Source organism: Passer montanus, unplaced genomic scaffold, assembly GCF_014805655.1.
Source record: "Passer montanus isolate IOZ18808 unplaced genomic scaffold, ASM1480565v1 scaffold154, whole genome shotgun sequence".
NCBI lineage: Eukaryota > Metazoa > Chordata > Aves > Passeriformes > Passeridae > Passer > Passer montanus.
The window spans coordinates 821200-845131 of NW_024362494.1; the positions used below are offsets into that span (position 1 = coordinate 821200).

At 59.0% G+C, this 23932-nt stretch overlaps 1 protein-coding gene across 1 annotated transcript; it reads right to left on the reverse strand.

Moving 5' to 3' along the window:
- Positions 1-6470: 6470 nt before the first annotated feature.
- On the reverse strand, positions 6471-22083 carry IQGAP3 (IQ motif containing GTPase activating protein 3). The gene is made up of 38 exons (XM_039702138.1): positions 22029-22083; positions 20950-21037; positions 20479-20635; positions 20123-20200; positions 19868-19944; positions 19662-19729; positions 19288-19401; positions 18722-18900; positions 18369-18456; positions 17938-18101; positions 17665-17752; positions 17369-17532; positions 17081-17241; positions 16730-16854; positions 16388-16554; positions 16117-16207; positions 15870-16037; positions 15214-15356; positions 14968-15138; positions 14606-14689; positions 14079-14150; positions 13451-13520; positions 12879-13087; positions 12532-12684; positions 12275-12438; positions 11907-12131; positions 11681-11821; positions 11135-11219; positions 10645-10877; positions 10424-10556; positions 10040-10142; positions 9750-9894; positions 9521-9608; positions 8707-8919; positions 8452-8618; positions 8197-8298; positions 7759-7867; positions 6471-7536 (listed from the first exon to the last, which is right to left on the reverse strand). The coding sequence occupies exons 1-38, from the start codon at positions 22051-22053 to the stop codon at positions 7423-7425; spliced, it is 4926 nt and encodes a 1641-aa protein (XP_039558072.1). The 5' UTR covers positions 22054-22083; the 3' UTR covers positions 6471-7422.
- Positions 22084-23932: the final 1849 nt, after the last annotated feature.

Genomic DNA, 23932 nt, shown 5'->3' on the forward strand with positions numbered 1-23932 from the left:
CACTCTGAGATTCTGTGGGAGGCAGAACTCTCTGCTCCTCTTGGTGGGAGCAGCAGCTGCTGGGCGAGGCTCACAGCAGCCAGAGCCACCAACAAACCCATCTTTAGGCCAGGTGTGAACTCACTAAAGCCAAACTGAGGCCAAACTGAAATCTCATCCCAGTGCCCCGGGTACCCCCAGCCCCTGGAGGCTCCAGCTGGGACCATTTTCCCTCTTTCCACCCCTTCCCAGCGCCACACTCGGAGCTGTTGGGGCTGTTTGGACTGGCCCCCGTTGCCATTATCACCCCGGCCGCCTCCTTTTCCCAGGCTAATTGATCCGCTGTTTTGTTTTCTTATCAAATTGCTCTCGGCCCCTGATGCTCCTTTAATCAATGCCCGGCCCTATCAGTTCCAGGGACTGCTGGGAGCCCTCCTCTCGCTGCCACCTCCGTGTCTAATCGCCCGGGGACTTTACCTAATTGGTGTAAAACCTGATTTCTTTCTCTAATCGCTCCGAGGCCCTGATTCACTTATCTAATTGCTCCAAAGCCCAGGCCTTGCACACCTCTCCCATCCTTCTCCTTCCGAGGTTTTTTTTTTTTTTCCCTCCCCCGCAGGTGGCCCGGCTCTCTTGACTCCCTAATCCCTCAACTCTTGATCTCTTTAACTAATCCAGCCGAGATTGGGCACCCTGGCTGCTGACCCAGTGCCACCAGCAGTGACCCCCTCCCCGAGCCCCTTCCCCACCTCCCACCCACCCCACAGAGGGGATTCTTTGCCTGCCTGTCCCCAGCACTCAGGGCGTGGTGCCACCCCGGTGACAAAGCCCCCCCGAGGGTCACCCCCCCTGCCCCAGGAATGTCCCCTCTCTGCCGGGACGGGGTGCACCGGCTCGACCAGTTCCCCCTCTGCTGCACCCACTGGGCTGGGCACAGGGAGGGACAGCAGGGGACAAGGGGAATGTCAGCCCTGGGTGGCTCCTGGAGGGGACGGGGGGGTCAGGATGCTGCTCCCCCGGTGTCCCTGCTCCTGCAGGGACAGAGCCCTCTGCTCCCTCCCTGTGAGTCACGTCCGCTGATTCAAGAGAAGAAATTGGTGGGGAAAACACTCAGCAGTGCCAGCCTGGAAGGATCCCAAGGCTGAGGACAGGGTGGCGGGAGCGGAGGGGAGATTGAGCTGATTTTCCCTGAAGTTCCATGGAAAGTGAGTCCCGTCCTCGGATGCCTCACACACCACTCACCAATCCCCGGAATTTTGGGAGTGCCCAAAACCCGCTCGCTGCTCCAGCAGGCCCTGCTGCTCTCCCTGCAGAGAAGGGGCAGACCCCAGACCCTCTGACCATTGCCCTGACCCTCTTTGGCCGGCGGTTTCAGCCCCAGAGCTCATTCTTTCCTCTGGAGCATCCGGCCTGAGCAAAAGCTTCCCTTTCCCGTGGCTCAGCCCACGCTGGCTCAGCAGCACAAGGTCGCTCCTGCCTTGGCAGCAGCTGCTCAGGGTGACTCACGCTGGCTCCAGCCTCTGCTCAGCCCCTCGTGGGGAGGATTTTGGGGTGGAAAGCGCTGCCCTCCCCTCACCCCCCATGCTGGGATGTGGTTTCATCTCTGAGCTGTTATTTCTGCAGTTTTCCTTTGCTCCCAAGACCGGGGCTGAAGCTGCACCCAGAGATGCTGCAAGCACAGAAATGAGAATTGCCTGATGGCTACAGCAGGGAGGAGGGCTGGGGCCTGATTCCTGCTCTTTGCTTTTCAAAGAGGGAACAGCGAGTCTCTTCACTCTGGGATTTTCCAGACCCCCATCAGCGTTAAAGTTGTGATGGAGTGGATGCTACCAAAGCCCCCCTGCTCCGAGGGAGGGGGGATGCAGGGGGAGGCAGGCAGACACCCAGCCCCTCCTGGGTCCCTGGCCTCCAGGAGCACGTTCCCAGAGCCCAGCAGTGGGAATCTGCTGTGTTTATTTGCAATGCAACAATGACCCCAGGACTTGGAGGAGAATGAGTCAGCTTCCAGTTCAGGGCAGGATTCCTCGTCAGGCCTCTCCTTAAAAAAAAAATCACCGTTTGGAGGTGCAGCAATTAAACAATCCAATTAAACTGGCCCTTCTGACCAGTGACAGGCTGAAACCTTTCCACACTTTTTGTGCCAGGCGGGATGGGAAGCAGCAGAGCCCCCAAACCATTGGAATCTCTCCCCAAACCCCGGGATCCGGGTGGGTGGCAATGCCCCCCAGCCTTGAGGAGCTCCTGCAGCCCCCAAAGGGTTAACACTCATCTCTGGAGCTGCACAGAACCGCTCCTGGCTCCCAGGGGCACAGCCTTCACCCACCCCCGGCTGCTCTGCCCTGGGGATGCCCGCGGGCTCCTGCTCTGACAGCTCTGCAGCTCCGGGGGCTGCGGGGAGAGAGGGGCTCTGGGAGCACCCCCATCCTCCCCGGGCTGCCCTCGGGCCTGTCCCCAGTGCCACGCTGCCCTTGGGACCCCTTGGGGAGCAGCCCTTTCTTGGGGAGCAGCCCCTTCTTGGGGAGCAGCCCCTTCTTGGGAGCAGCCCCTTCTTGGGAGCAGCCCCTTCTTGGGAGCAACCCCTTCTTGGGAGCAGCCCTTTCTTGGGAGCAACCCCTTCTTGGGGAGCAGCCCCTACAAGGGCTCCAGGGGACAGAGTGGGACCCTCCCCACCCTAAACCAGGGCAGTGGCTCCTGTCCCGGGCAGATGCAGCTGCCCCCCAGCTCCTGACCCTCTCCCAGCCCCTCTCCTGGGCACTGCATGCCCCTGCACACCACCCCTGGTTCGCTCTCCTGCCTCTAGACGAGAGGAGAGAGGATGAGCCCAGGCGTTCCCAGGCTCCTGGGGGGCAGCAGGGCTGGCTGCTGTCCCCAAGGACCCTTCAGCCGGTGTCCCTTCACTCATCCCCAAGCCAGCTCCCTCTTGGAGAGCCCTGGGATGAGAAGCAGCACCCCACCCGAGGTGTGAGTGTGCCCCCAGCAGTGCCCTGCCCAGCCTGCCATCCCTGCCAGGATCCATCCCCCAGCTCCTCCCCACGCCGTGCTGGTACCCGCCGTGCCACAGCCTGGCATCTCTTCCCGGGGTTGCCAAAGCAACGGCGGAAACACAACAAACAGCAACAACACGCAGCAGACAGTCGGCAAACATTCCCCTCTTATTTTCTCCCCGCTTCGGTTTGTGCTTTTTCCCCTCTCCCACAAGGAAGCTGCTGCCATCAGAAGGGAGCAGCGATACTATTCCTCAGGGAGCCCGTGCCATCCCGGCAGGAGCTGTGGGGCAGAGGCCCTGGCACTGCCAGGGAGGCTGCTGCTCCTGGGGCAGAGCCTGGCATGGCTGAGCTGAGCCCTGACTGCCCCGGGCTCTTTGAGCTGCTCGCCTGCCCTCTCGGTGCTGCTGGGTGAGCAGGGCTGGCTGGAGCCAGGCTGCCCAAGCAGGTGAACCCCGTCCTGGGCAGGGCAGTGCATCCACAGACCCCTGGGGTGCAGCTGGAGGCACAGCCCAGCCCCTGTCCTGTGTGCCTGGGGTGTCCAGGACTCAGAACCCCTCTGCACAGGGCCTGAGCATCCTCAGGACTGCAGCAGGAGCAGGAGAGAGGGCACATCCAGGTGTGCCTGTGGAGAGGAGCTGGGTGCAGGGACACCCTGGGCATTGCAGGGACACCCTGGGGTTTGCAGGGACACCCTGGGCATTGCAGGGACACTCAGGTTTGCAGGGACACCCTGGGGTTGCAGGGACACCCTGGGGTTGCAAGGACACCCTGGGCATTGCAGGGACACCTTGGAGTCTGCAGGGATACCCTGAGATTTGCAGGGACACCCCGAGGTTGCAGGGACACCCTGGGGTTGCAGGGACACCCTGGGGTTTGCAGGGACACCCTGAGGTTTTCAGGGACACCCTGGGCATTGCAGGGACACCCTGGGGTTGCAGGGACACCCTGAGGTTTGCAGGGACACCTTGGGGTTTGCAGGGAGGTTTGCTCCCAGCACCAGCACCCAGCACCCAACATCCAGTATCAGCACCCAGCTCCCAGCACCAGCACCCAGCACCCAACATCCAGTACCAGCACCCAGCTCCCAGCACCAGCACCCAGAACCTGCTCCCAGCACCCAACACCAGCACCCAGCACCCAGAACCAGCTCCCAGCACCAGCACCCAACATCCAGCACCCAGCTCCCAACACCCCAAACCAGTTCCCAACACCCAGCACCAGCTCCCAGCAGCTTCTCCACCAGGCCAGGCAGGCCCGAGCTGCTGGGATCAGGACTTGCAGCAGCGCCTTTCTGAGCCCAGTGTAACCACTTTTCATCCCTTTTGGGTGTTGGATTCCAGTGAGCAGGCTGGAACAGGGACAGTGATCTCCCAGCTGTGAACCTCCTGCTCCTTCATTCCATCTCCCTCACAAAGCCAGGGAGGTGCCAGCAGCCCCTTTCCCCGCCCTGGGCCAGGGCAGCAGCCCCAGAGTGGGCACCTTTCTCCTCAGATCACACTTTCCTACACATGCTGAGTGCCACAGGCTGCAGGACTTGAACCAAACCAGCCTGGTGAGAGTGAAGAGCTGAATGCCATTGCTGTTCCCTCGTGCAAATTTCCTCTCCATCTCACACATCCCCACACATGCACATACTTATAATTTTCTTAACCCTCCCTCATTCCTTTTTTATTTTTTTTTTTTCCCAAAGTCCACCCATCTGGCAGCTCGTTTGTGCTCCTGGAGGCAATTTGGCAGTAAGTGAGGAGGGAGCAGGAGCACACCTGGGGACCCTGTGGCACCTGGGGACCCAGTGGCACCTCCAGCAGCCCTGGGAATGCTGTGTCACAGCTGGGTGTGAGGGGGAAGTCAGTGAGGGGGTTTAATGCAAGCACAATGATTCCTTTTGCCATGCTGGGGTGCCTGGGTGCTGGAGCTGGTCAAGGTGAAATAATATCTCCAAAGGGACAGGGAGGGGGAATGGGCTTCACACTGCCAGAGGGCAGGGTTACATGGGATATTGGGAAGGAATTTTTGGCTGTGAGGGTGGGGAGGCCCTGGCACAGGTGCCCAGAGAGGATGTGGCATCCCTGGAAGTGTCCCAGGCCAGGCTGGATGGAGCTTGGAGCAGCCTGGCAGGGTGGAAGGTGTCCCTGGCCATGGCAGGGGTAGGGACTGGATGATCTTCAAGGTCCCCTTGAACCAAACCAGTGTGGGATCCTCTGCTGTGAAACACGAGCCCCAGAGGGAGCCCAGTTTTCTCCTTTTCTCCCCCTTCCCAAACAACACCTCTCAGGTGGGGCAGGACCTGGGGATCCCTTTCTGTGTCCCAGCCTGGGCAAGCAGCACCAGCCCCAGGAAAAACCCCAGGAAAAACCCCAGGAAAAGCCCCAGGGCTCAGGAGAGGCTCTGCAAGCCTCAGCCTGGCTTTGTCCACCCCGGATTGCTGCGGGGGATCCATCCTTGGATCTTTGGCCACCCGAGCAGGCACAGAGCAGCCCCGGCAGGGCTGTGCTCGCTTATCCCCAGCTTGCAATGACATCTAGTGGAGCTGGCTCGGGAGGAGCTCAGCCAGCCCCTCCAGAGCTCCCAGGGCTTCCTTTTCCCCTCCGACCTCCTCTCCCAAGCGTGTGGGCAGCAGGCGAGGGGTGGCACCCCTGTTTCTGAGTCATGGCTGGCCACACAGACTTCCCGGGAGCCAAAAAAAAAAATAAAATAAAAAAAAAAATCACTTTTTCCACAGCAGCACCGAGTCCCCTCCAGCCCATGCTGCAGCTGTGCTGAGTGAATAGTTGGGACTGTTTTATTAGGTGGAGTTCTTTACCTCAGGCTTCCCCTCCATCCCCAGAGCCCCCCCAAAAATGGGGTTTTGGCGTGCCAAATGCTGCTGGTGCAAAGCCAGTGGCTGCTTGGCTGCTGGGGGAGGTGGCTGGCAGCAACAAAGCACACTGAGCCACAGCCAGAGACATGCTGGATCCTCCTCTGAAGGCAAGGAAGGGAAAAAATAAACAAATATGGCAACCAGAAGATAAAAAACCCATGTGGAAATGGGTAATGTTGAGCAGCAACTTCCCCAGGATCCTGTCCCTGCAGATGGTGCAGCATCCAACAGGTTAATGGCAGCCTGGTCCTATTTTAAACACAGAAAAGTGCTGCAGCTTGATCCCACTTCATTCCTGTAGAGATATAATCATAGTCTTTAGGAGACGTAATCATAGTATTTATTTAAGAATTAAGTGTGTCTGAAAGTGGCCTAAATTCCCTGTGCAAGAGCTGGGTTGGTGCCTCAGCACCTGACTCTGCACTGCTGGCAGGAGCTGCTCCCTGGCCAGGAGCTGAGGGGGCTCCTTTTTTTTGGGAATGAGGGGCTGTAGGAATGTCACCAGCCTCAAACACCTCGGTAAGCAAGGGGAGAGGCAGGTGAGGAGCACAGGGAAATGATCATCCAGAGAAATCCTGCATTTTCTGATCCATCTTTATTTGGTGTAAACAAGCAGAGGCAGCACAGCAGGAATCCAGCAGGGATGGGGATAAAAAAAGCATCGTTTGAGGCATTTCTATGAGAGGAGGGAAATAAAAAAAAAAACACATAAAAACCTCACAAACAAACATCACTTTCCAAAGACAAGACAGAAAGGTCTGGAGGAGGAGCTCACATGAAGAGAAAATACTTTAAATGAAGCCATGGCCAAACACAGCCATTGTCCCACACTTGAAAACTGATTAAACACCAGGGCAAATCAAGAGGGGACAGAGACACCATCCCTGCTGAGGTGCTGCTGTGGGGTTGTTCCACAGCAGTGCCAGGCACCACTGTGGTGCAGAGATGTGGTCCATGGGACAGCAGTGACACTGAGCCTCTCTCTTGTGTTTCACACCTGGCTGAAGAGCAGTGAAATTCATCTTTAAAATCAAAATTCTTCTGTTGCACCTCAATGAACTAGAGAAGAGCTCACAGGGTCTTCACAAGCAGACATTGCCTCTCTGTTCTGGCCTCTCCCTTCCCCTCCATAAAAAGACTGATTCTGACATTTCCCAAGCCTTAGTGTGAGGAAGAAATATATACATACAAATAGATATAGATAGATATATATAGATAAATTAGATACCTTTATTATATCAGTAAAAGCTGTGTAGTGTCCAGAAATACAGAGTGGGCAGCTGGCTGTTGGCAACACAGGAACTGAACAGCCAAAATACCCAGATAAAATAGATTTTAAAAGCAACACATGCTGCAAAAGCTTTGGCAGCTGCCTCCTCCTGCAGGGAGGTTGGGCACTGGTTCAGTACCAAGCTTGGGGTGCCCAGGGCTGGGGCTGGGCCCTGTGTTCCCCACTCAGGCACTGGTGGCTGCAGATGCTCAAGCACACTGCATCCATGCAGGAAAGCTCCATGGCCAGCAGCAGCTCCCCTGCCCTGGGGTCTCTTTGGCAGGTTTATATTGCCCCCGTTCCCTCTAGCCCCACCCCTGACCCTGTTACTTCTTGAAGAACTTCTTGTTGAGGAGGAAGATGAGCAGGTTGACATTGACCTTGGCTTTGTCAAACATCTTCATGACTGCTACCCCCTCGTACTGCAGCTGCAGCAGGTCCTGTGGGAGAGGGGACTGCCACTGCCACTGTGCCCAGCCAGGGAAGCCCTCCTGGGTGCCCAGCCAGGCACAGGGGGCTGGGCTTGCAGTGGGAGCTGCACAGCCCAAGGCAGGGCTCCAAGTCCCCACAAGAGCTGCAGGTGTGGGGACAGCACCCAGCCCCCCCCATACCCAGCTTCCCCCATCTCTCTGAGCCCAGAAGGTGCAGGACAGGCTCCCCACCTGGTAGTGCAGCTGGAAGTGCTCCATGTCGACCCCCATGAACTTGGCTTTCACCTGGAACCTGCCTGACTCCTCACAGGGGGTGATGTCGAAAACCACGTTCCTGAGCCTGAGAAGACACAGCCACTCACTACCAAAAGGGGCTTCACAGCTTGAACACAGCCAGGGCACCCCCTGAGCACAGCAGCCAGACCCACAGCCCAAACCTCAACTTTCCTGCATTCTCCTACACCAAACAACCTGCCCCACATGGCAGGACAACAGTGGCCCACGTGCATCCTCCTCCTCCTCAGTTATTTTCCTCTACCTGCCCAAGTTTTCATAGAACCATGGGAAATCCTGAGTCAGAAGGGACCCAGAAGGATCATCAGGTCCAACTCCTGGCCCTGCACTGAGTAGCCCCAAGCAGGAGCCCCTCCCTGGGGCAGGGTTACGCACTGGCTGGGTGGCAGGTCCTGGATCTCCAGCAGCACGCCCTTCTCCCACAGCTGGGCTGCTGTGTAGTGCAGAGATGGCAGCTTCTTGCTCTTCCCACTGCCCCTGGAAGAGAAGGGACCACATTCTGAGAGCTCTTCTCCAGTCATCTGTGACCCCTTGGATTCCCAGCATCTCCAGGACTCACAACAACCAGAGAGCAATTAAAACAAATAACGGGGTTTTTTTAAATTACTGATTTTTGATAAGGAACCGCACTTGTTGCTGGCTGCCAGGTTGTCCAGGCAGGTCTTGATGTACTGGTTGTAATAATCAATTTGCTCCTCATAAAACAGAGTCTTGGCATCGAGGCCCTCCAGGGTCTGCCTGAGCTTCAGGAGCTCCCTGCGGCGCTGCTGCCGGTGGCGCCGCTGGTTCCGGATGTCCTGGAGGAAACAGCAGTGCCAGAAACCCAACACGTGCCACGAGCAGGACCTCTGGGGGTTTGGGGGTGATCCCCAGCTCACAGCTCACCTTGGCCAGCTCATCAATGAGCTGCTGGTAGTGGTTGGCAGAGTCCAGCAGCCCCAGGCTCTCCAAGCGCCGCAGGTTGCGCGTGACCTTGCGCTTCTTCTCCTCCATGGAGAGCTGGCTGTTGGCAGCCAGGGAGGGGTGACGCCGCAGCTGGGCAGAGGGCTGGGCATCCCGCAGAGCTCGCTGGCACACCAGGCGCTCGTGGGCAGCTTCCTAGGGGTGAGAATGGGTCAGCCTGGAGCACAGAATGGGATACAGAGGCGGAACAACCGAACTCTGTAGGATTCACGTTCTCTGAACTGAGAAAAGAATGATCAAAACAATTTTTTATCTCAGCTGCTGCACCTTTGTGCCAAAGTAGAATGCAATATGGAGACAGTTTACCCAAAGTGTTTTGTTTTCTTGACCAATCTCTGCAAACTGTCCTGATGGTCAGCAGACACTCACAAGATTTTGTGCAGTTTAGTGCTTGTGTAGTTTCAGTTTAGATGTAGTGTAATATAGTATAGAATAATATAGCATAATAAAGTAATTAATTAGCTTTCTGATATCATGGAGTCAGATGCATCATTTCTCCCTGCCACAGGGGTCACCTTGAATTTGCTATAGAACTCCTTCACCCATGCTTTGATCTGGGTCCCTCCTGGCCCAGAACAGGTGACTTTTCTGAAAAACAGATTCCAGGCACTGCTGGATAACGAGAGCAGTGACCAAACCCCTGAGAGGAGGAGGGCAGCTTTTTGCTGAGAACTTTTTTGCCATTTGCCCACAAAGTTTTTCAGTTCATCCCTAGCAGCAGCCTCACACACCTCACCTCATGCTCTGAGGCTGGTGTCCACAGGATTTCTGGGAGGGAATCTCCTGGCTGGCACTGGATCAAATCCACCAGCATCTGCTTGGTGCTAGAGACCAGAGGGAGATGTCAGGCATCTGCTCCAGACCATCACCCTCCACACAATATTCAGGTTTCTTGAGCATCCCAGCCCCCAGTACCCTTCCAACACCCCCAGTACCCTCCTGATGCCCACAGAGCCCATCCTCACCTCAGCAGCAGGCTCCTCGTGTCACTCTCCTCGCTGCTGGCCACTGGCACCAGCTTGTTGGTGAGGGTGAGGGAGATCTCTGTTCTGCTGAGCTGGGACAGCACCTGCTCAGCATCACTGTCTCCCAGGCTGGCAACACTCTCTCCTGTGAGGGCACAGAGAGCCCTGCTAGCTGTGTTGGGCTCTAGAGGGCTGGCTTCCCATGCCCAAAGCAATCCAGCTGAAGCTTTGTGCAAGGAAAGTGTGCCCACGTCCACCCTCCTCCCATCGGGTCCCAGAATCCAACGTACCAACCAGGGACTGGACTGTAGGAAGCTCATCAAGATCCTCCAGGAGCTCGTGCAGGGGGTCACTGTGGTGTGCTGTGATGGAGTCCCGGTGCTCGAGCAGGAGCTGGACAGTGCAAGGCATGAATCAGTGGCAAAGGGAGATGAAAATGGAGAGTGAGGGAAGGTCACACTTCACACCCACGAGGGGATGGAGAAAACATGAGGTTTGCAAAAGGACAAATCTGCAGAATCTAGGTTATTTCCTTGCTTAGAAGAGGAAAAAAGGGTCAGGAATAGGGCAGCTGTGCCAGGGGTGGAATACAGAAAGATGGGAGGAAACGCAGCAGAAAGCCCAGGGGGTGGGAGCAGAGGAAACAGAGCTTGCCATGAGCTTTATGCCCTGACCTTGTGCGTGTTGATGAGCTCCCCCACGGTGATGTAGATGACTGGTTTGGCCACGGCCACCATCTCTGAGTACTCATCCATGTCAAACCTCTCCTCAGGCTCAGGCACGCAGCAGGCAGCAGAGATGAACCTCCTGCAGGGAGGGACCCCTTTGGTCACCCCAACCCCCTGCCACGGGCTCCTGAGCCACCCTCCCACCCCATCACCATCCTGGGGCCCACCTGAACTTGCTGTGGGTGTGCTCCAGGTACTGGTTGAGCCCGCAGAGGTGGGCACTGTCCCCCTGGAAGGCCTTGCGGGCGGCGGCGTGCTGCAGCACCTTGGCGATGGAGCCCAGGCTGCGGCGCTGCTCGGGGCGCAGGGCCACCCCGGCTGACATGTCCACGATGTCAAAGCCGTCGGGGGCCACCACTGCCGGGTTCATGAAGCGGTAGTAGAGCAGGTTCCCCACGATCTAGGGCATGAGACAGGCCGGGGAGCAGTTGGGTTAAGGCCCAAGGTGACACCTCAGCAGGGGAGGGTGTTTTGTCCTTGCTCTGCATGGTGGGGCCATCCTGGAAGATCCCACTCTTGGCATTTCCTTAGTGGCTCAAGGAAAATGTTGACTTGGAGGTGTTTTTTAAGTCAAGAGGACCTGACCTTTTGTGGCCCTTCATGTACAGGCACAGCTGAACCCCACCAAACCATGCAGGTGCCCCAGCCCCACGGTACCTTATCAACCTCCTCGGCTGGGGCCTTGGGGAATTTCTCAACCAAGGACATCCTCAGGATTTTGGCCATGTAGCGCATCCCATAGCTGAGGAGAGGTAGGGAGAGGACCATCAGCACGTGGGCCCACCCTGATGACCCAGTCCTATACCCATCATCCAAGGAGCAGCAAGCTCTCAGCCCTGGGGTGATGGAGAAGCCCACAGGTAGGACTGGCAGCTACAGCACCCCTCAGCTCCCTCTCCCACCCTGCTACCAGCCCAGGCACCTCTGGAGAAGGCCTTCATCCTCTGAGGTGACCACAAAGCTGGCATCCATCTCAAAGTCAGCAGTAAACTGCCCAGAAATGGAGCAGAAAAACAAGCCAGCCCATGAGGTGCTGCTGATATTTGGGGTTCTCCTTGCTGACAGTGCACTAACTCAGTCCTGCAGCAGCAAAGGGGCCAGGAAGCCCCCCCATAACCCAGCCTCCTTTCTAAGGCCTTGCTGGAGACACCTCCGAGCGAAGAGCACTCCTGGGGTGTGCACAGAAACCGTGGGGATACTCACGGGATCTTGTCCACAGAAGAGGTGATGGCAGAGACAAACTTGTCTGTCACTGCCAGGAGATTGCGGATGGAAATGTCCAGCCTCCTCTGGACCTCGGGGTGGCTGAGAGCCTGCTCAGGGCTGACCTCATAGGGCAGCTTGCTGTGAAGGGAGCACAGGACCCCATCACCATCTCAGTGCCCATCACCCTGTGGCCGAGCCAAGCCTTCTTAACCCAGGCTCTGACCTTCTTTGCCCAGTCTGAGACTCAGTCTGGTTGATCCACGCCTTGTAGATGTCCACGGGGTCCGTGTGGATGCTGAGGGTCTTGTCCTGCAGCACCTCCTGCACGGGGCCAGCCAGGATGTGCCGCAGGGCGTTCTGGCCACGCACGTTGCGGTAGAAGCTGACCACGAGCCGGATCACCGTGGCATTGCCCGTCAGGATGTCATGAACGTGGTCCACCTTGGACCTGGGGACAGAGATGGGGCAGGTGGCATGAGGGGATGGACCGGTGTTTGTGTGTTCTCCAAGCAGGAGGCAGCAGAGGTGACAGCATGCAAGCTGATGCAGCTCAGCCTTGCCCTGGGCCCGTTCCCACCCCAGGACACCCACCTGATCTCCTCCTGCAGTGCCACTCTGAAGAGCTGCAGCAGCAGATAAGCCTCCCGTGGGTTGGAAGCGTAGTTGTAAAGCGTAAAGATCACCGACTCCATGAATTTGGTGGACTTGTTCTGGGGCATCTGGAAGATCAGCCTGGCCAAGTACACTGGCTGTGTCTGCAGGGAGGAGGGACACCAAGCTAGCCAGGGGTCAGGTCCCTGCACTGCCCCCCCAAGCTGTGGGGACACAGCAGAGCCCCCCAGCCCCACCTGCAGCAGGTAGAAGAGGTGCTGATAGGCCTCCAGCTTCTGCCTCTTCTCCTTGCTGAGCGTCTTGAGCCCCTTCTGCTTGTCCATGGACATCATCTCTGAGAGCTGCTCCTTGTTCTTCCTGGTCAGCTTCTTGCAGTGAGACACCACCTCCTGTGGTGGGAGAGAAGCACTCGGGTCTGCCTAAGGCTCTGGCTTTCTGACCAGTTTCTGGGAGAGCCAGAGGCACCCCAGTGCTCCCTGACCCCTCCAACTGCTTAAGGAGTGAAGCAGAGACAAATCCAAGCTGCGATGCCACGGAGGGCAGGACGGCACGAGGCAGCCAAGCCCTCCCCCTCTCTCTCTACCTGCAGCGTGATCCTGTTCTTGACCAGCAGCCCAATCTTGATGTCCATGAGGTCCAGGTCGCTCTCCAGCTGCCGGCTGGCACGGATCCTCTTCACCACCTCCTCCTGCAGCCGCAGCACCTCCGACTCCTCCCAGAAGTCGTGCTGGCTCTGCTCCAGCAGGTGGATGAAGCGCCGCACGATGCCCAGGGGTGGACTCTTGCTGTGGACTGCAGCAATGCACAGGAAGGCCGTGAATAATTGCCCCCACTGCAGTCCCTCAGACCCCCAGCACTCACTCAGACACCCCATCCTCCTCCCCAAAAAGCATCCTCTTGCAGCAGCAGGACATGGGACAGCACGTGGCCACACTGTGCAACAGCCTCCAGGAAGGTTTTGGGGGCACAGGGGCAGCCCCAGGGCTGATGAGCACAGACCACCAAGGCTCTGTCACCCCTGTCCTTGCCAAGGGGCCACCAGCAGCCTGCTCATAACTGCTTGCCCACTGTGCAGGGCCAGCAAGGGAAGAGGCAGAGTCCCCTTCCCAATTAGCCATGACACTTCAGAGCAGCAATGAGCAGGCACTTACTTACCCAGCATCCTGTAATCCCCACGGGCCTTGTTGGCTCGCACAAAAGCCTGGATTTTAATTACAGCTTTAATCTGCCAAGACAAACAAGGGGGTGGGAGATGTTTTTCCATAGTGTCCCTAACACATGTGGGGAGTGAAGGAGAGCTGGACAAGCACCTCGCTGCCTGGTCCCACTGCCAGGAATGTATTAAGGCCTGGGATGAGGGTCTCTACAATACAGGAGAGATTTTGGGATTCTATCCTTTTCAGTGGTCATTCCCCTCCACTCACTGTATATCAGAAGCTGCAGCAACTCCAGGGGTGCAACTTCACTTCCCACAGCTGAGACCCCCTCCACCTTTTCCCCAAAAATATTTCCTTCCCCTCTTGATGGGCATCTTGAAGTCATTGTTGCTTTTTGATGGAACTGGAGTGGTTTTTCTCTCCTCACACTTTACAGGAACCTGAGAATTTGGTTTCCAGACCCACCAGGTACCTATTCCTTCCCATCTGCCCCCCTGCCAGATAAATCAGCTCTTCCAGCTGCACTGAGAGCACTCAGGGACAGCGATCCAACTGCTCCAGATCATCCCCCTACATCCCCACCAACAGGGTCCCAGGAGCTGTTTGACTCCCATCCCATCTCTTACATTCTGCCTGAAGTAGCGCAGCCTCTCCTGGTACTTCCTCTGTGCCTGCCACATCCTCACAGCTGCCTGGATCTGGGAGAGATGTTCAAACATTTGGATTCTGGAAGGACTTACTTGGCCAAAGGGAATGGGTGGAGGGGAAAAATCATGAGGACTTCTAGGGGAGGTTTAGGTTGGATATTAAGGAAAATTTCTTCATAGAAGGGGTGGTCAGGCATTGGCACAGGCTGCCCAGCAAAGTGGGTTCACCATCCCAGGAGGGATTTAACACCCACAGGGATGTGGCACTTGGGAACACAGTTAGTGGTGGCCTTGGCAGTGCTGAGATGGACCCAGTGATCTTCAAGTGCTCTTCCAGTCTCAGTGAGCCCATGATAACAATTCTAATCTATGATTTTTTTTCTGCTCTGTCCATTCACACACTGCCCTGGCCCAGCTGCCACAATCCCCCCGGCTCCTCTGCACTGGGCAGGGGTAGATGCCACCCTCACAAGCTGAACAATGCCCAACACGGGAATCTTCCAAACCTTGATTGCAGCCTCTGTGTTGGATTTCAGGTAGTGCAGCCTGTCCAGGTAAGCTCTGCGCTGCCTGTACCCCCTCCAACAAGCCTGGGCACGAGAAGACACCTGAGTGAGGTCACTGTGGCTCCATTGCTTTTTCAGAGAGCACACGAAGAAAGAGAACAACACAGCGCGGGGAAAGAGGAAAGCAGCCACTGTGAGAGGACTTCTAGGGGAGGTTCAGGTGCTGCAGGGAGCAGCAGGGTGCTCAGGGATCCTGGCAGTAAAACCACAGAGCAGCAAGCGCCGGCCCTCCCCAGACCCGCCAGCATCTTCCCTTGGTGTGTGCCGCTGTTGAGAGCGGGGACAGCTGCTGGCTGTGTCACCTGGATCCTGATGGCAGCTGGCCTCTGCTCCCGCAGGACGCGCCGCCGCGCCGCGAGCTGCCGGCGGACGAGGAAGCCGCGGAGCCGCGCCTGCAGCCGCACCACCAAGGCCACCCTGGATGCCCACAGGCGCTCCCGCTCGTGGGCCAGCGTCACTCGGGCGACGACAGACTGCGAGGACACGAGGCAGAGCCGGCTCAGCCCCAGCCGTGCCAGCGGTGCCCGGTCAGCCCGCGCTGCCCGTACCTGCATCTCCTCCCGGCTCAGGTGCGTGGTGTTGAAGGTGCCGCCGCGCGGGCACTGCCAGCTGCCCTGCAGGGTCTGCAGGTTCAGGTAGTACTCGGTGCCATCCAGCAGCCTGTGCCGGGTCCAGCATGGCTTCGTGCTCCCTGGATGGATGGGAGCTTGCCACCAGGGTATTTTTATGAAAAGCCTTTGCTAGGATTTTTCTCCTATTCTAGCTGAGGAGCCTCAGAAAAGAAATGTAAACAATAACTCTCTGCTGGCTGTGGAATGTGGGCTGGAGGTTGTTCACCAACAGGTGCATCTTAGATTGGTCCAGGTGGATTGTTTCTACTTAATGACCAACCATAGTCCAGCTGTTTCAACTCTCTGAGCAGTCACGGGTTTTTATTATTCATTCCATCCCTTTCCTTTCTAGCTTTCTGATGGATCCTTTCTATTCTTTTTAGTATAGCATTTTAATATAATATAATATCATAATATAATAAATCAGCCTTCTGAGACATGGAGCCAAGATTCTCATCTCTTCCCTCATCCTGGGGACCCTCAAACACAACCACAGGAGCTGCTGGAGAGTGCTGCTCCCCCTGAACACCCTGGCCAGGGGTGCACCCCAGGCTCCCAGGGTGGGGGAGGTTTTGCAGCCCCCAGGGTTTTACCTGCTGGTCTCTTGGTGGCCATCAGAGCTGCCAGCTGCTCCTGGTAGGCGTCAGCACAGGCATTCACCACCCCACACAGGGCAACGTCAGGGTTGCACAGCACCCTCAGTGTCTGTGATGCCTTCCCTTCCTTGATGGCCTGGTTGATGGCAGCTATGCCCAGAGCCACTGCGGGAGCAGAGGGGCTCACATCAGCCCCTTCTTGTCCCCCGACCTCCAGCAGCACCCACATGGGGAGAGCACTCACTCCTCCTGGCTGCCACGGTGTCCTGGTTGGCCTGGCAGACCCCTTCCTGGATTTCTTCCCAGCAAAGAGCAGCTCCACTGTCCTCCGTGGCCTGTGAGATGGGGGACATGGGCTCTAGTGAGCTGGGCAGCCCTCCTTGAACACCTGCTGCATTGCTGGGGTGGGGAGGGGGGATACTTCACAGTCCTGTGACCAAGGCAGGGTACCCTGCATCCAGGGGGGGATACCATGCTGCCAAGGAGATTCCCCACAGCTGAGAATCCCACCCCACCTGGGCTTTCTGCCTCCGTGCCCGGGACAGGACCCGGTGGTAGCGTGGGGCAGAGGGAGGGGCGAAGATGTCGAGGGCATCTCCAGCCAGCAGCAGCAGCGCCGCCAGCGTCTGCTCAGGGTCCTCCCGCAGCAGCGCCTCGTTCAGCAGCCGGAGGGCACGGACTCCTGCCGGGGAGGGAAGGGAGGACACCTTTCAGCCCCTCCAGGCTCCAGGGGAGTCACAGCCCAGGGTGGTGTGAGATTCTCCGGTGTCTTACTAGGGCTGGAATCCCAGTGCAACCTCCCTCCGAGGATATCTGCCACCCCCTGCGTGCCCAAACCTCGTGTGGGCAGGACTCACGGTTGTTTTCATCCTGCACTGATGAATTGGTGTTGTTGATGCTGTCCTGAATGTCATTCCAGCTCAGGAACTCAGCTCCTGCTTTCCTCAACTGGCTTTTCAGCTGCAACAAGTCATCAAAGTACCTGCAGGAGAGACACAAAGCAATGACCTGAAGCATTCCAAGAAGGGCTTGGTGCGTTCTGAGAAGGAAGGCACCTGCCAGAGCCAGCTGCCCAGCTCTTCAGAGGGTAGAAGCAAGGCACAGGACAGGGAGGCTGCTGGAACAAGCCCACAAAAAGCCCAGGCCCCCTGACCAGCCCTTTCCACAAGATTTCTCCACACCAACCCCTAACACAGAGCCCAACTCACTGCTGTGCATTTGCATCCTCAGCTCCTGAGAGGCCCAGGGCAGGGCTCACTAGGCTGCTCCAGAGCCTGCTGGGGTTCCTGGCATCCAGGGCTTGGTTAACCAGTGCCACGGCCGAGAGCATCTCCACAGCCACAAACAACTCCTCCTGTGCCAACTCGCCCTGCACAGGGCAGGCAGAGACAATGAACCCCCATAACCTCCTCCTCCTCCAGGCCCAGCTTCCCTGGGGAAGCAGCAGCAAAGGAAGCACCCCAGTCCTAGCAGAGGGCATCCCTGGGGTCTCTCACCTGTGGGTGCTGTTTCTGCAGCAGGGCCAGCTGGTGCTGGTACAGGGGGGCAGCAGGGCCATGCACATCAGGCAGCTGGGCTGCAGGGTCCATCAGAGCTTCCAAGGTTTTGGCTGGCACCCCTTGGCGGACAGCAGCGTTGATCCGGCTGACAGCCTGCAGCACTGAGGGACAGACAGGGGGCTGGCACAGGGAGGCTGCAGGAGGTGGCTGTGCCCTGTCTCAGGGCCAGGCTGCCAGCTCCTGGGATGCACTGGGCAGCAGAATCTGCAATAGGAGTTCACCCAGGCACTCACTGGCTCGCTCCTTCTCGTCCCTCCGGTTCGCTGTGAGGATCCCTGCCTGCAGCTCCTGCTGCTCCAGCAGCTCCAGGTAGCCCAGTTCCTGCAGCAGGCAGAGAGGGGTGTCAGCTCTCACAGCTCTCCCTGCTTGTGCTGACAGAGCAGCCGTGCTCAGACCCCTGGCAGAAAGCTGGGGACTCCCAGCCCAAGGGATCTCCCTCTCCCTGGGGACCACGGGCTGCCCCCCAGCACCAGCACCCTGCACCCCAGGCTCCTGCCAGCCCCTACCAGGGCCTTCTCCTCCCGGTCCGTGCTCAGCTGCTCCAAGTAGAGCTCGAGGTTGTCCCGCTGGACGCAGCGCAGGGCCAGGCTGGGGTCCTGCAGTGCACAGTGCAGTGCCAGCACATCCTGTCTCTCCAGGGCATTGTCCACCTCTTCCAGAGCCCCACGCACTACAAGAGGCCAGTTCACCCCAGAGGTGAGCAGGTAAATCATCCCACAGCTCCAGGGAGCAAAGGCAGCTATGGGCTAAAGCCTGCATACCCATCACTTTAATTTCTCCTTGGAAATGCACACCCAAGCCCTTCTTCCCACTAGGTCTGAGGCTGGCCAGAGCAGCTTCTTTCTGCTCCTCCCACCACTCTCCCCATGCCCAGGGCTACCATATTCCCACCATAAGCCCTGGAAAACCCCCAGAGGGAAGGCCCAGCTTTGCTCACCATTCACTTTGTTGATGTTCCCTTGGATTTCAGCCTGGGTCAGACACCAGTCGTAGACGTCCTCTCCTTCAGGGATCACCTGTGGGTACTGGACAGGGAACTCCCCAGCTTGAGCTTTCTGCCCAAGCCCACCCCACCATGCACAGTGGGGTCCCCTGCAGATGCCTGGGCTCATTTCTGGGTGAACTAGCCCCCAAAGAGGAATCATCTCCCCATCTTCTGCTCAGCACAAGAGCTCCCAGGCCGTGTTTCAGCCAGCAAGCCCTGTAGGTCTCTGGCCAAGGGATCCCTCCACCCGCCCATCAGCAAAGGGGCTGCTCCTCTCCCAGAGGACCCTGAGGTGCATTGCTCACCCTGTTTCTAGCATTGCTGCCCTTCTCCAGCTTGGCCTGGTGCAGCACCTCCTGGTAGGCCCCTGCCAGCTCGTGGCGCAGCCCCAGCAGCATGGCGTGGGGGTTCTGCAGGGCCTCCATCGTCTGGGCCACCACGCCCCGCTCCACCGCCTCGTTGATGGCCAGCACTGCGGCGTGGACTGGGGGAGAGGCAGGGACAGGGTGAGTGACATGGGACACGGAGGGGCAGGATGGACCATCTGCTTTATCCCTGCAGGCAGTGGGACAAGACATTCCACGGGAACCCGCCCTGTTCACAAGGCCAGCTGCAGTTCCCAGCACCCAGAAGTCTCACAGCAAGCCCAGGGAATGCAGAATTCAGGCTGCTGCTGCCTAGCAATGGCTGTGCCAGCACCTGCAGCCTTGTGCCGGGCTGAAAGAAAACAACCAGGTGCCTCCCACTGCATCCATCACCTCCCAGGGCACCCCCTCCCAGCTTGCTGGCCCCAAATTTGGCATTCAGCAGCTGAGCCATGACCCTGCTAAGGGCTGACACCCAGCCCTGCTCCCCACCAGGCACCCATCACCTGCTGCTTCATCCACTGAGAGCTCGTTGGCCAAAATGCCTCCAATCTTGCTGAAGGCAGGCAGCTGCAGCCCATACTTCTCCAGCTCCCTCTTCATGTTGTTGATCTCCTCCTCTGGAGCAGAGCAGAGGCAGCACTGCTCAGCACCAGCCCCGTAGCCCAGTACAGGAGCAGGGGCAGCCAGCAGAGTCCCCACTCCCCTGCCAGACTGAGAGGGGTGCAGAAAAAACCCACACTGGGGTGAGCATCCCTGAGGCAGCTTTGGCAAAACGCATCCAAGACTTTCACTCCGCACACCCCTCCTGCCATGGGACCCCAGAGCACTGGTGGCAAACCCCCCTTGGCAAGTCCAGGCCAGGTCTTCCTGCACACACCTGTGAAGTTCACTTTCCCATACAAGTCCTGGATCGGAGGAGCCAGCCCCAGCTTGAAGAGGTAGAAGCTGAAATACAAACCCACACGGTGACATCACCTGCTTCTCCCTCCTGATGCTTCCGTGTCACCCGAGGCTGATGGGTGACACCACCAAAGGGCTCACGAGCATGAACACATTCCATGAGAGCCAGGCCAGGGCACCCACCTGAGTGCATGGATGCAGTAGACCACCCGAGGCATGTTCTTCTTGTCATAGATGTCCGTGGTCTCTGGGTGGAAGATCTGCCACCAAGACAGAGACATGTCAGGGGGCAGTGGCATCGAGGCAGTCCCCAGGGTCACTGGTGTCAAAGAGTGGGGGGCAAAGACAAAGCCCCCCTGCCATACCAGCACCCCAGTACTGGCACAAGGCAAGGGCCAGTGTGTCCCTTGGCTGGGGAGAGCAGAGGGGAGGTGTTACCGAGGGAAGCCCCACATGGCTCATGGCATCACGCCAGTAGTTGATGTTATCCGTGTGCCGAAAGTGAAGCCCAGCTGTCTGGAAGAGAGGAGCTGAGGTCAGGCTGAACCCCACTTTCTCCCACCCCTGGGGTCCCCCTTGCCCCCAGAGCAACCCAGCCGAGGCAGGAGGTCAAAGACAGAGGCAATGCCTGTGATCCCCAGCTCAGGGACCCCACTGCAGCCACCTGCTAGAGAACAGTCCCTCAGTGACTGCTGTCACCAAGTCCCTCCTCACTCTGCACTCACCAGCAAGGGAAAGCTTTGGGGCTACACCCTAAGGGGTACTACACCTTCCCTCTGGTGCCACAGCCTTACCTTGTACCGTGTCTGTTCAGGGTCGTAGATCTTCTTCAGGGGGACAATGGCAGGGGCAAAGCAGTGGCCCAGCTTGGCCAGGAGGACCCCGTTGCGCAGGGTCTCCTCCAGCTCCGTGGGTGGGGGCAGCCCCTCACCCAGACAAGCCTCCATCCACCTGGCAGGGCAGGGACAGGGCACGTCACAGACCCCCAGAGAAAAGCACCCAAAGGACATTTCCCCCCCACCAGCTCCATTCCAATAAATCCTCCCTAGCAGGGGAGCTCAGCCCTCAGGCATTGCTGCTGGGTGGTTTTTAGTTTGGGTGTAGGGCTGAGCGTCCCCCCACAAAAAAACACAACCCCCCAGAAAGCCACAGCAGCATTCTGCAGTGCTATAGCCACCCCCCACCCACTCTCCCCCTGTCCCTCCCCTTAACACGCCTTCTCCCCCCAAATCTGAGCTCGAGGATCTCCCCAAGTGCAGCCCCACCGCTTGGCTTCCTCCAGGTGACACAGGTACTGGTAGGCAACGTTCTGCCTCCTCTGTTCGTCCATCTCATCGGCAGTCGGGCGCTCACCTGGGCAGAAAGGGCCCCCCCATCAGAGCCCCCTGCTCAAAGAGGCTTTTTGAAGCCCCCCATAGCCACTGAAACTAAGATTTGGGAAAGGGAGCCAGGCTTTGGGTGCAGCAGCCTCCCACAGCCCTCGTGGGAGTGGCATCAACGTCACAGTTCATGGTGGGAGGAAAGTTTCCAATTTCCTTTTTTTCCAAGTAACGGCCATCGGGGCTGGCACTGGAGTGGGAAGGGCACAGAACAAGCATCCGGGGAGGAGGTGGGGAACACAGGTTTGGGGTCCTTTTACACTGCTGCTCATGCTGGAGGCACCCACGACTTCTGGGGGGCACCCAGCTGCCTCCCAACAAACCATTCCCCAAAATATGTCCCCCCCAGTTTGTCCCCATGGGCCTGGCACCTTGCCACCGCCGTCCCTCTACCCACGTGCAGACTGCCTGTTCCCCCTCCACCCCTAAATCCGACCGCTCCCCCATCCCTCTGCACGCCCAGAGTCCCTGTCCCCCCTACACTTGTCCCCTCACATTCCCCTGACCCCCAGCCTCACCTGTCCCCTCACTTCCCCCTGTCCCCCAGCCTCACCTGTCCCCTCACATTCCCCTGTCCCCCCATATCCCCCTGTCCCCCCAGCCTCCCCTCCCCCCTCCCTTCCCCCTGTCCCCCCAGCCTTACCTGTCCCCTCACATCCCCTGTCCCCTCACATTCCCCTGTCCCCCCATATCCCCCTGTCCCCCCAGCCTCCCCTCCCCCCTCCCTTCCCCCTGTCCCCCCAGCCTTACCTGTCCCCTCACATCCCCTGTCCCCCCCAGCCTTTCCTGTCCCCCCACATTCCCCTGTCCCCCCCCAGCTCGCTGCACCCCAGACTTGTCCCCCTCCCGTCCCGCTGCACCCCGGACATTCCCGCTCCCCTCCCCTCATCCTCTGCCCCCCGCCGTGCCCGCAGCCCCCGGTGCCGGTGCCGGTGCCGGTGCCGGTGCCGGTGCCGGTCACTCACAGCGCCCCGGGCCCGCTCCCTCCATGGCCGCGGCGGCTCCGGTGGCTCCGCCCGCGGTTTGAATCTCCCGCCGCACACGTGGCTGCGCGCGGGGGCTGCCGGGCGGGACAGAGGGACAGGGGGACAGCAGGACAGCGGGACACGGGGATCCAGAGACAGCGGGACCCCGGGACACAGGGACAGCGGGACACAGGGACCCCGGGACAGCGGCACCCCGGGACAGCGGGACCCAGGGACACGGGGATCCAGGGACAGCGGGACAAGGGGACACAGGGACAGCGGGACACAGGGACCCCAGGGCACCGGGGAGCAGCGGCACTGGGACTGCGGGACACCGGGACAGCGCGACAGCAGGGGACGGCGGCACTGGGACCGCTGGACCCTGGGAAAGTGGGGCACCGGGACAGCGGGACACCGGGAAAGCGGGGCAACGGGACACCAGGACCCTGGGACAGCGGGACACCGGGGGCGGGAGAGCATGGGACACACACTGGGGAGCTCAGGGGGCACCGGGACCCCGAGACACTGGGACACCGGGGAGCAGCGGCACCGGGACACCGCGGGGGAAACCGAGGGACACACACTGGGGAGCTCAGGGAGCACCGGGACCCCGAGACACTGGGACACCGGGGAGCAGCGGCACCGGGACACCGCGGGGGAAACCGAGGGACACACACTGGGGAGCTCAGCGAGCACCGGCGGTGCGGCAGGTGACACACACCGAGAGAGAGAGGGGAGCCTCAGGTTGCAGGGGGAGCCTTGGGGTGCAGGGGGAACTCGTGGGTGCAGGGCTAAGCGAGGACTGGAGAACTCCACCGGCTGTGTCAGTGCTGTGCCAGACTAAGGACGTGCCACCCGGCCCCGCGGTGCCCTGTACCCTCGCTGCTCTGAGCCTGCTCCAAAGCATGAACCTGCCCCCTGTGGAACAAGCCCCCAGCACCTGCCACGAGCTGTTGAGGCAGGTGTGCCATCCATTACATGGCTGTCCTGTCCAGCACACAGTTTTCCCGTCCCTCCATCGCTCTCAGGGCTCACGCTGGCACTGCTGCAGGGAGTTGCCATGGCACTGCACACCCCCCTGGTGACAGGGATGAAACTGGAGCCAGCGGGGCCATTGTGGGATGTGCTTTCCCAGGAACGGGCCTGGCTTTGTCCCAGCCTGTGCCACCGCCTGCCACGCTCCTGTCTCTCAGCACCCGGCCGTCCATCACCAGGGGCTGTGACCTGCTCCAGGCACCTTTCCAGGCAGCCCAAGCTCGGCAGCACCTCAGAAATTCTCCATCCCTGCAGCAGAGAGCCGTGGCTGCAGCGGCGGGGATGCCTTGTCTCCCTGCTCCCTGCTCTCAGCACTCTTTGCACCTGAAGAGCAAACAGTAAGTGTGTGCAACTCCTTATTCTGCCTCCCAAAAACGCACCCCAGCAACATCCCACTCCATGCTGTGGTGTCCCTCCTCCTTCCCCAGTGACCTCTTTCCTCTCTCGTGGCCACCAAGGCTTGTGGGGTCCTCCATGGAAAGGCCTTTTTCCTTCCTGAAACTTAATAGCAAGCAGGCTACAAGACATCCCTAATTTTTCATAAATGATATAAAATAATGCTGCTCGTTTGAAGTGTTCGCTGGCTGGACCACGCTGGCTTGGCTGGCTAAGCACCTCTGTCTCTTGCAGGCAGGCTGCTGCCCCTGCCCATGGATTCGGAAGAGGCTGCTGACCTGGGAGTGCAGCCCACTGCGCCCTGTGCCCCCATACACCCCACTGCCTCCTCTGCCCCCACTGTCCCCACAGCCCCTTCTGCCCCTACACACCTCACTGCCCCCTGTGCCCCCTCTGCCCCCACACACCCCACTGACCCCTCTGCCCCTACATCCCCCACTGACCCCTCTGCCCCCACACACCCCCCTGACCCC